This window comes from Pimephales promelas, chromosome 1, assembly GCF_988280905.1.
Source record: "Pimephales promelas chromosome 1, fPimPro1.hap1.1, whole genome shotgun sequence".
Lineage (NCBI taxonomy): Eukaryota > Metazoa > Chordata > Actinopteri > Cypriniformes > Leuciscidae > Pimephales > Pimephales promelas.
The window spans coordinates 38923368-38938743 of NC_142769.1; the positions used below are offsets into that span (position 1 = coordinate 38923368).

At 38.0% G+C, this 15376-nt stretch overlaps 1 protein-coding gene across 2 annotated transcripts; it reads right to left on the bottom strand.

The window, feature by feature from the left end:
- Positions 1–942: 942 nt before the first annotated feature.
- pelp1 (proline, glutamate and leucine rich protein 1) lies at positions 943–14823 on the bottom strand. 2 transcript variants are annotated; one of them, XM_039658892.2, is made up of 18 exons: positions 14652–14823; positions 14366–14430; positions 13745–13850; positions 13473–13622; positions 12138–12209; positions 12006–12065; positions 11744–11900; positions 11532–11664; positions 11335–11422; positions 11123–11211; positions 10607–10720; positions 10192–10336; positions 9609–9762; positions 9467–9522; positions 9156–9380; positions 3500–5293; positions 1998–2039; positions 1241–1475 (listed from the first exon to the last, which is right to left on the bottom strand). In XM_039658892.2, exons 1-18 carry the CDS (start codon positions 14790–14792, stop codon positions 1383–1385), a joined length of 3684 nt encoding a protein of 1227 aa, XP_039514826.2. In that variant the 5' UTR covers positions 14793–14823; the 3' UTR covers positions 1241–1382. The 2 variants fall into 2 exon arrangements, with proteins under 2 accessions (XP_039514834.2, XP_039514826.2); XM_039658900.2 differs by lacking the exon at positions 1998–2039 and having other exon boundaries at positions 943–1475; positions 14652–14822.
- Positions 14824–15376: the final 553 nt, after the last annotated feature.

Below are 15376 nucleotides of genomic sequence, written 5' to 3' on the forward strand. Positions count from 1 at the left end.
GGATGAAAATTACATGCTAACTTATAAACAACATTTATAATCAATAATAGATACAAAGTTCAAAATATGTTGCAAAAGTATGCAAAACATATTTGGTTGAGGAAGCACACAACAGACATTGGTGTGTAATGTAAACAAGTTCCTGTGTCTGTTAGTGTAGCTGTCCTCTGGGATGTTATATAAAGAGAAGGTGATGTACGTACGCTACCGTTCAAATGTTTGGGGGATGTTTTTTAGGAAAGAAATTGTAACTTTGCTACACTCTAGAAATTGCTGTTGTTTTAAACCATCTTTGGCTCAAATATGGACAAACCCAGTCATTGGGTTAATTTTTTTTAATGATATTTTTAACCCAACATTTGGGTTTGTCCATATTTGACCCAAAGTTGGGTTAAAACAACCCAGCATTTTTAGAGTGTACTGTTCAAGAAATTGTTGTCTGCCTTGACCCAGTCTTATCAACAGCGATATTTTGAGCAGTAGTGTAAACTCAAAGTTACGTGTGGATGAACATTCAACCATGTGATGCAACTATGTTTTAAATAGCATATTTTGTATAAGAGATATTACTGAGAAATGTCGTGGCATCACATCAGTATCATATCCCGTTAACAACATACAGGAAGAGCTGGACTTTATCTAATCACAGCATGCTATCAGAAGATAACGCTAGTGAACATTTAAAAGGAACGCACTCATTTTAAAATAATACCAAAAATATTCAGGCGTCAGGGATGAGCAAGATCAGGAAAGATAATAAATGCATTGCTGTGGTCTTATTTTGCATGACATTTCTACAGGAGCTTTTCAGTTAAGGGCCTTTGAGAACACTCAATATACAGCAAGTTCCCCATTACAACGCAATTTCACTCAAATTGAGGTTATAAATTACTTCACCTAAAAGCATACTGTCTACTTCCTACAGAATCCATGAACAAAGCATCATAACAGATTCACTTTATTGCATGATCTTGTTAAACAATGCCAAGTATGTGTTACATATACAAACGATATTACAAAAAAAAGAGGCCACAAAAAATTAACCATACTGTCCAAACGATAAAAGGACTTGAATCCTTGAAACTACAGTATCATCATACTTGTATTAAGCTGCCAGGAAAATAAAAAGACAAACAATGACCACCTAAAAGTCATCTCTCAGCTTATGAATAGTTTTTGCGGTGTTCAACAATTTACCAATGGTAATAGCCTGAAAACCTTAAACTCTTTCAAAGAAACCAAGTTGGAGCTTCTCTAGTGCAACTACAACAGAGGTTGATGGGACATGATCAGTCAGATGTGACTATGTGGGATCTTTCAGGACCTTACAATTATTGCAGTGCTCCTCTGATGTGAGAGAGTGAATGAGAAGCTTGGTCATGTTAGGGCTGTGATTGTGAAGCACTATGATCCTCGTCATCTGGTGGGCAGTCAACAAAGTCTGCCAGCATGGAAGCCATTACCTCATCATCTTTCTGGAAAGGAGTTTGAGAAAGAGGAGAGAGTGAGCTTGAGGGAATTCTTGAGCTTAAGTTTTTCTCCCCAGTACAAGCAACTATTAGTGTCTGCACATGTTTACATGCCATTATTACCATAATAAATAGTACAAGTCACAAGTAAGCTAAACACAAACGATATAAACAGTTCAAGTAACAAGTAAATTACACACAAGAGATATAAACAGTACAAGCAACAAGTAAACTACACACAAGCGATATTACTGTAAGACATCCAAGGCACTCTCATTTGTTTTGGCTTCCTGAATTGTAAAAAAAAAAAAAAAATCCAAACGGAGGACAGCAGCATACTCTATGCTAGTGTTGTCACGATAACAAAATAATGACTTCGATACGATATCTGGCTAAAATATCTCGATATACCAAAACTGAAACGATACCATAGCAAAAATGTTTTAAAACAAATGTGAAACTAATTGAATGACAGATTTTAAAAATGTATTTATAATTATTTTTATTTTTTTTTAAAGTAAAACTCACTTGACCGGCATGTTTATGCCCTGATTTTTGATCATTCCCTTCCTATCATAAAAAAAAAAAAGTTATTACAGAGATGTTTGCAACAAATCACATTGGCTAACCTTTCACAATTCTGAACTGTTTGGGATAGTGGTGGTGATGTGACACCTAATTTTACGACATAATTATAGTAATCCATAGACTACAGTAGGCCTATAGAACTATAGCATTCAAGAAAGAAATGAAATGTTTAACATTCCATTGTCTGTACTCTATAAATTAACTAACTCACTAATTCTTAAAGGGATACTCCACTTTTTTTGGAAATAGGATAATTTTACAACTCCCTCAGAGTTAAACAGTTGAGTTTTACCGTTTCTGAATCCATTCAGCCGATTTTCTGATATTTAGAAGAATATCAGTAACCAGACAGTTTCTGGGCTCATCGACTTCCATAGTAGGAAAAAAATATACTATGTAGTATATAACAACTAGTGTACCAATTATTACAACTAGCCCACTATTATAAATTATTTTATGTGGGCTAGGCTGGGGGTAGTAACATACTAAAGGCATGAAACACGAGCAGAATGAATTTTTGTAAATTGTTCATAAATCCATTCTGATGTAAATTTTGATTCATAAAGCTGCTGGTATTTTCAAAATGTTAGTGGGTACAAAATTAACACCCGATCCCTACCACATTTAAATGGTGCGTACACTATTATAATGTTCTTTTAGGCAAACTGATGGCATTGCATTTTGATGCACTATAATATTTCTTTCTTTTTTCTTGAAATGGAGTTCAAAGCTTTGCGTAAAACGCAGTGCTTGTCAATCACGTTTTTACCCAGCTATCCAATGACAGTGGAGGAGGGACGGAAAAAAAAAACTACACAGACCAACTATCCTATTTGTACAATGGAGAAGGTAATATTGCTGGTTACTGCATTTTTATATTCAATAATATTCTTCAAAATGAGATAATGGTAACTGCCATGGATATACCAAATCATAGCAACGAAATGACTCAGCTGGAAAAACACTGAACCTTCAAAGTGCTCTCAAAGGCCACCAGCTGCTGTTTTCAGAAGAGCACCAGGCAAATTTTCAGCTGGCTACAAACGTTTTGGACACACATTAATTGAAATACATATTGTTAGGCATATGGCCTATAATTCTTTTGCATTTATGCAATATATTGGAGCCAAACTTGAGAATTGAGTCTAGAAGATTCTCCAGCGTTCCTGAACATGTAATTTGCGTAGTTTTAATTGATAGGCGGGGATTATGCTTATTGTGGATGGGCGTGGACGTGCGACCCATTTACAAATGATTGGAATTCATTAACATACAAATTTAACTATCAAATCTGATGTTTACAAAGCGTTTGTGAAAACAGGAGCGTTTCAGGAAGGTGCATATTACATGCAAATTTACTTATACATTTAAGAAAGTTGCATGAATGCGTTTCGAGTCTAAGAGAAAGAAATCACCAAGGTTAGATGGATATTACTCGTTACCTTTTTCTTTTCGATGCCTTGTTCAGCAGACTCTCCTTCTTCACGATCCCCCATTTTCCTCTTTGTTCCTCTAGCATCTGCATCATCTTCCTGTTCTTCGCTCTCTTTCTCTTCCTTAACGGTCTCATCTGCTCTCTGTAACACCTCCTGCTCTGTTGTGGATGGTGCGCTCGGATTGGTTTGGTCTTCGGGCTGTAATTCTGTTTCTTGCTCTTCAACTTGGCCCTCTACAGGCAATTCTTGTCCCTGTTGTGATGGCCCAGCTTCTTCTTCGGGATCTTCTGGCCTTGCCACTTCCTGCTCACATGTTCTCACTTCAGGTTCAACCACCTCCGCTATGGTATCCTCCTCAAGGCCCTCTGCATCTCCACCAATTACAAGAGTCTCTATTTGTTGCTTGCCAACCACAGCTTCATTTCTCTCAACCGCTCCAATGTTCTCAATTTCCTCCACGGTCCCCTTCTCCTTGATCCGGTCATCGACATAGACGCTCCTCACACCCTCCATCTCCTCGATCCCTGCTTCTACTTCTCGTTCTCTCTCCATGCAGAACATTTCCATTCCTTGCTGCTCTTCCGCCGCAAACATGACTTCAGCCTCCTCCTCGCCCATCATCCCTCTGTCATCTTCTCCCTCCAACGGCTGGATCTCCTCACTCTCCTCTTCGTCCTCATCCTCCGCCTCTTCATCATCATAGTCATCAAAGTCCTCTGCCTCACAGTACTCATCATCCAGGAATTCGCTGCCTTCCTCTTCCTCCTCTTCCTCCTCCAGCCCCTCCTCCTCTTCCTCCTCTCCTAATTCTTCATCCTCCAGCTCCTCTTCATCATCCTCTTCGTCATCCGAGCTGTTGATGTTGATGACATTCTGGTCCACGTCATTGCCTGGAGGCTGCGGTTGGAGCTGACGGCTGGTCTGTGCGATCTGGTTCTGAAGCTGCATCTGTAAAGACAAGCCCAGCGTTGGCGGCTGCCCACCTGGAGAATTTTGCATCAGCATCTGTTGAAGTTGTGGGCCACCAGTCAGTGAATCCGCAAGACCAGCAGGTGATGCTGAGAGTGAAGCTGCAGTTGAGTTTAGAGGAGGCACCAGAGACACAAGCTGGGCTGTCTGGCTTGGTCCAGGGAAAGAGTTAATGTTATTAACGCTAGCTGGCAGAATCTGGTGGGGAATGGAGGTGGGCAGCTCGTTAGTTAGCGCGGTGTCAACAGACCCAACCTCTCCCACTACTGGGACGGTTGTCTGCAGGCCACCTACCACAGATACCGGTGGCTGGGACAACGATTGTGCATTTGCCGCTCCATCTTGCATCTCCATCATCATACCTGCTGGCATAATAACAACACTATCATCTGAATCACTCTCCAAAGAGATCTCCACATCTTCTGGCTCTTCTTTGTCGTAACGGACAAAAACTTGTCGTTGGCTTTCAGGGGCTCCGAAGCCCGCCAGTTCACCCGGTTGGGACGGAGAGAGCAGCAGGTCACCTGGGCTGGCCGTAGTGCCTGCTGGAGTTGGAAGAACTTGAGGAGCCAAAGGTAGATGGTTCTCCAGCGAGCCAAGGAGGGAAGCAGGGCCTAAGCCCATGGGATGCCTGGCAGGGAAAGGAGGCCCTGTTGTGGTTCCACCAAGGAGGGTAGGGATGGTTAGTGAGGGGTTTTGGCCAGAGGCAAGGACAGGGGCAGATGCGGTTGATTTGAGAGTTAAAGGGGTGAGAGGGAGAGATATTGAGGGTGTGCGAGGATGAATAAGGGTGTTGCATATGGTCAGAGCCTCAGCACAGAATGACGATACCTGTAGGAATAAATACACAAATGAAATTTTCCGAGGTCAGTACAAATTTGACTATGCCAACAGATAATGAATATCGCCGTTGTTCAAAGAGTAATAGTAACTGAGAAGGAATACCCCTTTTCATTTACTCACATCAATGCCATTCCAGATATATGTGACTTTCTTTTGTAGAACAAATTTGTTTAGAAAAACAAGTCAACAAAAAACAAGAAACAAAGTAAAATATCTGGGATTGCATGATGGAGTAAATAAATATTAATTTTGGGGCATCTATGGGCAAATTCTTTAATTTATATAATAATAATCCATTGACACCCCACAATTAAAATTATGTTATTTATTCATCCCCATATTTTGTCCTGCAGAGAAGAGTACATCAAACTAGTTTTGAACAACATAAGGGTGAATAAATGAAGACAGAACTTTCCTTATTTTGGGCCGAACTATCCTTTTTAAACAGTGTACATGTGAGACAAATATGGAGAAATCTGATAACTGTGCGATGAACCACAGACAGAGGCAGGTCTATGCCAGGGCCATGCTCTCTAGGCAGTTTAGTATTGTAGACTAGTATTCTAGTCGTAAAATAGGCTAAATTTAGCCTATTATTATTTGAAAACAATAAAAGAACCAGTTTGCCAGGTATAATGTTTCTTTTTAACATCTTACTACTTTTCTGTACACCTTTGTAAATATGAAACACCGTCTCCAGTTACAGACTCTTGCGTCATCGGAAGCAAATAGCCACTACACAACCCAAAATGAGCATTCACAGTGAAAGCAAACAGCCACATAAGAGGACAAATACACTTTGTTAAAATGAATGTTGTTGTAACTTCAGTCGCTGTATACTTTGAGACTTCTTTTTAAAAACATGTTTTCATGTTCAAACAGGTTTGGTTAATTAAAATAGTTTAAATAGTTCATTAAATAGCCATTAAATGGTATAAACTGGAAAGTACGCAAAGGGCTTGATTTTGGTACACCTATTTTAAAAATCAAGGTTTTAAGCTGAACAGTACCTGTCAAAAGTTTGGAAACATTATTTTTTATGTTTTTGAAAAAAAGTATCTTATGCTCACCAAGGCTGCATTTATTTAATCAGAAATACAGTAAAAACAGTGATATTGTGAAATACAATTACAATTTAAAATTGTTTTGTATTTAAATTCAAATATATATTCTTTTATTTATTCCTGTGCTGGCAAAGCTGAATTTTCAGTATCCATTACACAAGTCTTCAGTGTCACAGGATCCTTCAAAAATCATCCTAATATGGCATTTGCTGCTCAAGAAACATTTATTATTATTGTTGAAAACAGTTTTTGCTGCTTAACATTTTGTAACAATGAAACTATTCAAGCATATGTGGTAAGACTTAAAAAAAGAGAGAAATTAACATTTATCCATCAAGGATGCAATACATTGATCAGTTGTGACAGTGAAGACACTTATAATGTTACAAAAGATTTATATTTAAAGGAGTAGTTCACTTTTCAAAAAACTTTTGCTGATAATTTACTCACCCCCATGTCATCCAAGATGTCCACGTCTTTTTTTCTTCAGTTGAAAAAAAATTAAGGTTTTTGATGAAAACATTCCAGGATTTCTCCATATAATGGACTTCATTGGGAACCAAACGGTTCAAGGTCCAAAAGAAACTGCAAACTGTTCAAAGGGCCTTAAAAGATTCCAGACGATGAATAAGGGTCTTAAGCGAAACGATCACTCATTAAAAAAAAAAAAAAAAAAACCCAAAGTAATATGAAATGACTCAGTAAAAGATTTGTTAATTTTGATGAACGAGTTCAAACAGGAGTCATGAACGGACATCACAGAACAGAGCAAGGCGACCATTTGTGCTTATAAAACTTAAACTTTTTTATTTATCTTTGAAATGAGCGATCGTTTCGCTAGATAAGATTCTTATTCATCACCTGGAATCGTTTAAAGCGCTTTGAAGCTGAAACTGTCATTTGGACCTTGAAACTGTTGGAGTAAATTGAAGTCCATTATATGGAGAAAAATCCTGTAATGTTTTCATTAAAAACCTTAATTTCTTTTTGACTGAAGAAAGAAAGACATGGACATCTTGAATGACTTTGGGGTGAGTAAATTATCAGCAAAAGTTCTTAAAAGTGAACTACTCCTTTAATGTTCTTACTCTCCTTTTGATGAAATAAATGCAACTTTGGTGAGCATAAGAGACTTATTTTCCAAGTTTCCAAACTTTACTTTTTTTTACTGTATGAAGCATTTGAAAACATATCTAGAAAAAAAAATAAGTTAATTTTTTGGTAGTCTGAGGTTGAGAAACCATCCACGAATAAGAAATACAAGGAACACTTAACACGGTTCATTAACATTCACCGCATAATGCATTATGCATCATGAACATTTTCTAGTAGATTTCTACATCTAGATTAATAAATCCTGTACATTTTAATGTCTACATATACTAATCCATTCAACATTAAGTTGTATAAATTAACATTAAACAATAGCATATTTATAAATTATTAACCTATATTAGGAAATGTTGTAGAATGTTTTTCATTGTTAGCACATAATACTTAAACCTATTTGTAAAGCGTTCCTTAAATACCCTGTTGAATGTCAACACTGATTTCAGCAGCCTCTTATTACAACACACATTTACTCAACTCTGTGGCCCTTTTCAGTGCTTCTGCTTTCATTAGCACAATGCATTTGGGAGTCGCAACAATGACGTGAAACTAGCAGAGAAATACTGTAAATCAGCAAACAAGTGAGACTCCCTCTGGTGGATAAAATTTAGATGCCAAGGAATATTCAGGGTTCAACCTTTTGTTTAGCATTTTATCTTGAGTAAAAACACAAAATATGGGATATCTGTTAAACTTACAGTTAAAGACTAGCAAGCCAGTGTGTGTGTGTAAAAGCACTTCAGTAAAATGTTTGCTACATAAGCTGCAAAATTATAATTGTATTCCCAAAATGTATTTGGACACATTAAGGCACAATTAAATGGCAAAATACCACACCATTTGTTTTTAAAATAAATAATATCTATGTATGTGCTATTAATATATAGATCAAGTAAACTTTTCATTAAAAAGTTCAAACAAAAAGTACTGGACACTTTGATGCTTCTGAAAATGTTTCTGATTTGTTTGTGATGAACTACACCAGGGGCTCTTCTTCTGGAACCTGATAGGAACTGACTTTATATACCATGAAAAATAACTGAGACCAAGTGGAAAAAATGGCTTGGACAAGGGAATTCTGAGAAAAGTTCTAGAAAAAATTTGTGTGGAGATACCACTTAGTGTGACAAGCATTTAAAGACTTTTTGAGGCCACTGTATATTGTCTAAACTAATAAAACTCCTTTGATAAATCTGGACTTAAAGGGATACTCCACTTTTTTGGAAATAGGCTCATTTTACAACTCCCCCAGAGTTACAATTGAGTTTTACCGTTTCCGAATCCATTCAGCCGATTTTCTGATATTTAGAAGAATATCTGTAACCAGACAGTTTTTGGTCTCATTGACTACCATATTAGGAAAAAAATACTATGGAAGTCAATGAGACCAGAAACAGTCTGGTTAAAGATATTCTTCTAAAAATAAGAAAATAGGCTGAATGGATTCAAAAACGGTAAAGCCCAGCTGTTTAACTCTGGAGGAGTTGTAAAATGAGCCTATTTCCCAAAAAAAAAGTGGAGTATCCCTTTAAATTCACTTACCAGGAAGACAACATGACTGTGGATAATATTTAGCATGTTATGCACTGATCAATTAGATTAATTGGACAGGGTTTTCAGTAGACTACAAGATTACCACTTTCAACCCCAAGTTTTGACCAAGGATGTTCACTAACCATGATGTTGCGATCTCGCCGGCCGTGGCTGAAGATGGAAACAGCGCAGGAGAGGGAAGGAGGCCAGCGGGGAGAGGGCACCAGCACAAGTGCCAGTAAGAGGCGGTAGAGCTCTCGGCGAGGGGTAGGGCTGCCATACTGTCCACTGACAGCACCGACCTCCAGCAAACAGTGAGCCTGCTGCTGTAGACGCACACACAGAGGCACCACCAGGTCTTGGATCCTCTAAAAAGGGAGTGCGTGTTAAAAACACACTTTTCCGTACTTGTACGCAACATAAAAAGACATACAACAAATTGTTATGAACAAACCTTTTGCAGATCTTCCTTTAACAAAGTTCCACTGGTCAAAATGATCTGTCTTAATGCTGTAAAGGAATCATTCTTCATTAGCAAAAGCTATTTATTTCAACCAATAAAACTTGAAATTAACTGATCGTTACTGAGCTCTCACCCCGTAGAGCAGCAACGCATGTGTCTTGATTGGCTAGCACATCTCCTTTCCTCTGTAGTGACATTCCATCTCCTATTCCCTTAGTCCGACGAGGACCTGACTTGCCAGCAGAACCAATCAGGTCAGTCATTGATGACGGTTGTCCAGAACGAAGCTAGACAGCAGAAGACAGAGAAATAGGCTATAACTTAATGTAGTAAGCACAAAGATGGCCACCAGACACATTTGGGGGTGATGTTTTACATTATTTCAATTTAATACAACTTTAAAATATAATTTGACAATATGGTGTTCAAGAAACATTTATTTTCAATAACAAAAAACATTGCGCTGCTTTACATTTTTGTAAACCGTGAAACATTGATACTTTTCTCTCCTAATTCTTTGATGAATAGAAAGTTTTTAAAAAAAGCACTTACATGAAATAGAAATATTACTGTCACTTGATGAATTTAATGCATCCTTCCTCGATTAGAACTGTATCTTTATCGTTTTCGTTGGTTATTGTCCTATTTGTTAACGGGCCTTGATTGTTACTAATTACATTCCTTATGGTGTTTGATACAAACACCCTTAATCTTACCTTGACTGCTTCTGATCCTGGCGTGATGTCACCCATCAGATGAGTGAACAGTAACTCTGTGTGGGAGGGGCTTCCCTGAAGCAGTGAGACACCCCCTACTCTTACCCACAGTTCTATGATGCGGTACACGGCCACTCGCACTGCACTATGGGCAAAATATAACATCATACACGTTAAAAGCTTAAACACTTGACTAAAATAACAATGAGCATGCATACTTTGTGCTTCAATAACAGAAATTTAAGTGGAAAATTAAGTGTTTAAGCACTTGCAAAAGCACAAGCATTTAAGGTTTGTTTGTAATGGATGTACAAATAGTATGGTCTCATCTGACCACTTATTACCCAAGATGAATGTTAATACAAGGCGTAAAATGGTTTCATATTTCTGGTCATCAATGGTGTTTCCGTAATACCTGTAAGCTCTTTGCTGGCCCAGACTAGCCTCAGGCAGAGGCATCCATGCAGACAGAGATTGAGAGAAAAGCCTTGTGAGCACACTGCTATACTGGACCAGTCCACCTCCCACACTGTACCAAAAAAAATTAAATATATACTTCAGCTACTCCTGAACAGAAGTCATTTAACCAGCAATCAATTAAACAATTCATGCACTATAATATTAAATATTCAATTGCGTCAATAATTGTTAGGATCTCTCTTATGTTATACATTATTTTATGTTTACTTAACCAAAAACAGGCATTTAAATATGATATGCATTTAGACATGTCTCACAGTTTTAAGGCCCTATCTATTTGAGTGAAGTGCCAGATGCTGGGGTGTATGTGTTGGAGACATCCTCATTTGAAAGAAATGGTGTAAAAATAGTTGTTTACTTTAAGGATTAGGTTATATAATTTATAACTAGCTGTATATAAAAACACAAGTCTATTGAATGTCCCAATTTAAAAGAGTAGATTCATGCTTACGCCTTGATGAGAGCAGAGAGGAGCTCTAGAGTGTCGCTGTGTACAGAAGGTAAAACCAACAGCTTCAGACAGCCCTCTCCGGTTGGACTCTGAAACAAACTCCTTCTGTTAGTGTCCACACCAATGTTAAGCAAGTATAGTGAATCATATCATGAACAGCGACAACAATTTAATTTAGATGCATGAAAACAGAGAGATGCTTGAAGCCTTACAATACTCTTCGTGTTGACAGCCAAAGCTCGACACACCAAATTGAGAACATTCTGAACAGGCAGACGGACCGAAGACGCGGGATCAACACTACAAGAGGAAAGTAAAATATCTCAATATTATTCAAAACACAAAACTTTTTTACAAAAAAATCAGCATTTGAAATAAAACGAATTAAGCCACAGAGCAATAGCACAACCTAAGAGTGTGTTTAATAGCCAGACAAATAGCTTTGTAACGGTGATGGAGCTGAAGGATCAGAAGTGGATCTACATCATCCAGGGGAGCAAAAGGGAGTTCCACACCAGGACCTTCATACTGCACTGTCCCTTCTAAAAACATTGAGCACAGAATTAAAAAACAATTTTGTTTCTCTAAATACAACAAAAAACACTGACTGCAGCAACATACCCGTTTCTGTGCCCTGGTAAAACTGTCCCAGTATGCTATTGGCTGATGCTAGAAGGCTGTGCAGCTGATTGGTCCACCCCTCAGCCTTGTGTCCACCTCCCCCTCGTTCCAACAGCCCACCCAGACAGGGCAACCGGCCGTAACACTCACAAGCCACCTACCAATAATGAAAAAACAGAATTATGATGCAGAAGGTTTGATTCGACTACGGACAGTATCCTTTAATTTCCAGTATAACACTGAACAACTGGATGTAACCAACCTCTTGTACTTTAGGATTATCAGAGTCCATCTTAGAAAGGAAATACGCTCCAAGCTTTTCCTGTAAGGGACAATGTTAAGTTATCCAAAGTAACTGCATCAAAAAATAGGTATAATCAATGGATATACCGACCTTCAGAGATCCGCAAGCCCGTGGGTAGTAGATCATACACGCCATCATTCCTTTCATAGCAGCTAGGTGGCACTATGACAAAACAAAAAGTTTGCTTCCTTTAAAACTTTTTGCGACAACAAAATGTAACACTTCAGTAAACCGTACACGCTATCGATAAAAGTTTGTTGTTTGAAAGATATTTTTATGCTTTTTGAAAGTTGTCTGTCATGCCCATGATGCATTTATTTGAAACCAAAAAAACAGTAAACCAGTAATAGTGAGAAATATTACAATTTTTAAGTAACCGTTTTCTATTTTAATATATTTGATATGTGATGGCAAAGCTAAATTTTCAGCAGCTGTTACTCCAGTCTTCAGTGTCACATGATCATTCAGAAATCAATCTAACACAAGGATTTGCTGCTCAAACATTTATCATCAAGGTTGAAATCAGTTGTGCTGCTTAATATTTTAGTACAAACTGTGATGCATTTTTTACTTTAATGAATAAAAAGGTTTTTTTTTGTAATAGAAATCATTTATTTGAAAGAAACGTTTTGCAACATTGACTTTACAGTCACATATGATGAATTTAATATGTCCTTGTTGAATAACAAACTTTTGAATAGTGTATATATTTCCATAGAATAAACCAGCTTGGCATGAACTAGGTAATACAAAATACTATGCAACTAGGCAAGTTCAATATGATTCAAGACTACATTTGAAAGACCGCCCTATGGTGAAAATCAAGTTATGCATTTATATTTTATACGTCTATGTGGTGTTTTTTTTATTTGATTCAAGAAACGACAAAACACAGATCACTTTGGTCTTGTCAATTGAACCATTTGGCAACTTTTTAGTAAAGTGATTTCCATTCAGAATCTAATTGGCATCCATTTCGCCGTCTCATGCTCGTCATCCACACAAAACGTAACATTAACCAACTATTTGGCCAGCTCGCAAGCCCAATCAAGTTTGTATGGCGTGCCTGTTGTTTTGTTTCCGGTCTAGCTAGATCCGCTTGCGCATTGGTCGACGAAGCATCAAAACGTCCTCCTCGTGCGGCGCAAGCCATTGAAATGAATGGGTTTCATAGCGCAGTGCCACGTATGCTGCGTCCTGTTGCAAAAGCATATGAAAAAAAAACTAAACTTTGCTAGGCCAAAAAGACAGTTAATCGCGCAATAAAAAAAATTGACGCCAGTAATAATAACGCGTTTAACTGACAGCCCTAGTTTAAATATGTCCTTGTGGTTATCAAAAATGTGTTTTAAGGTATAAAATTTACTACAGGGTGAATTTAATGGATGTAAATCTACATGTGACAAGGACATGCATGCATATTACCTCCGATTTTAGGCTGAGCAGAGAGGTCAGAATGCCCAGGATGGAGTTGAGTCCCACCTCCCTTGCTAACTCTGGCAGCTGGGACGAGTACTGCAACAAGTCCTGCAGCACACTCACAGCAAGCTGCACAGTAGGGAGAGGGGACTGCGACTGTGTGTTTGAGAAGAACAGTAGATGCATTACTAAATCATACAGAACTAAAAATCCAAGACCTATAAAGTGGATCCAGGCAAGAGAGAAGAACAAGGCAAAAGTCTGAAGACATTTCTCACCTGAATGACCTGCTGCAGTGTTCGCAGCCATGAAAGGCAATGCTGTTGGAACACTTCACTTGAACTGTCCTTTACCAGCACAGACAGGAGACAAAGACCCTCAAACCTGAAACACATGTAATCAGAAAACCATAAAGTCAAGATTAAATGGGAGTAGCAAGAGATCTTTTCTTCCATATTGTTACGTACTTCTGAGAAACTATTGAAAAAGAAAGATATGTAAGGCAGGGACAGGTTATATCTATCAGTTGTTCCTTGAATGGAGACAGATCCTAAAGAGCTTTATTAGCTAGTTCATGGTTTCTAAATAAATGCAGTCAGGGATCATCCTGGAGCCTTTGATTGTTAGAAAGAGAATCCTACTTTTACATTTAATCATTTAGCAGGCAATTCTATCTAAAATGACAAGAATTCAGTACAACATGCAACATCATTCTAAGAAGCAGTAACTTAAGCATTTCAACAAAGCTTTGATCAGAAAGAACAGGACTGAGATAAAAGTATAATTGAAGAGACTAAGTTAAGCATCAGGACAATTCGGTCACGGTCATGCATGCAGATTGTGACTTCAAACGTATGAAAACTGAAAGGAACTGTTCTTTACTTTTGTTGACAGCTCACCTGGTCTTACTGGAGCCGAGCCGTGTATTACTGATGCCCACCAGACCACCCACAGCTCCCGTGCTCTGAGGAACGATTCAAAGACACTGCCATTAATATAAACAGACATATGAACATCCCCTCAGTGTGTTTTCAAGTGAAACAGTAAGATATAGGCTAAGACTACATATGAATACAAACACTAAACTGACGCTTCCATTTAAATAAAAGAAGCGTCCGCGCTAACACAGCGTACGTTAGACAAGACCGTCAGGAGAAACCTTTAACAGTCAGACTTCAGTCCTACCTGAGTCCCGACCACGCCATGCTCACGGTAGTTTGCTAGAAGAGCGGGTAAATACTCTGGTCTGTCCTCCTTTAGGACAGACACTAGCCCTTCTGTTAAGCGTGTAACGCTGGGTCCATGCAGCCAAGCCGCCGAAGCCATCTTAGCGCCGCTGTATGACGAGCAAACTCTGCGACGAGTGTATAGTTCAGATGACGTCAACGCGACGGGTACGAAGTGCTTACAGTTCGTACAGATGTCAACTGGTTTATAAATCTATGATATAAATACATAGAAAATCACAAAACATAATTTATGCTAAACTTAAAGCGTTTGTGCGTTTTTTTTTTTTGTTTTTTTTTAAAAACGTTGACTTTTCCCTATCTGCCATTAAGTTACTCGAGTCGCAAAGAGAGAAGTAGACACATGAATCTTAACGTGGATTACTTGGAATAGACAAATAAAAATGGCATATTAACTGATTTACAAAACAAAACTTTAAAATGTTTGGAACTTTTTCAATAAACAATCCAGGATATTTTTTTTATATTTCACTAAACGCATGTTTAAAAAAAAAAAAAGACTAAATGAAATCACATTATGAGCGAATAAGTAAAAATACACTCTTGTGTGCCAGTCTACATTAAATGTGGCAGTGCAGTAACTTGAACATTAATAGACACTTTTGCTAATTTATCAGGTTAATTTTCAAGCTTTCATTAAAATAGAAATTGGATTTAAAATTA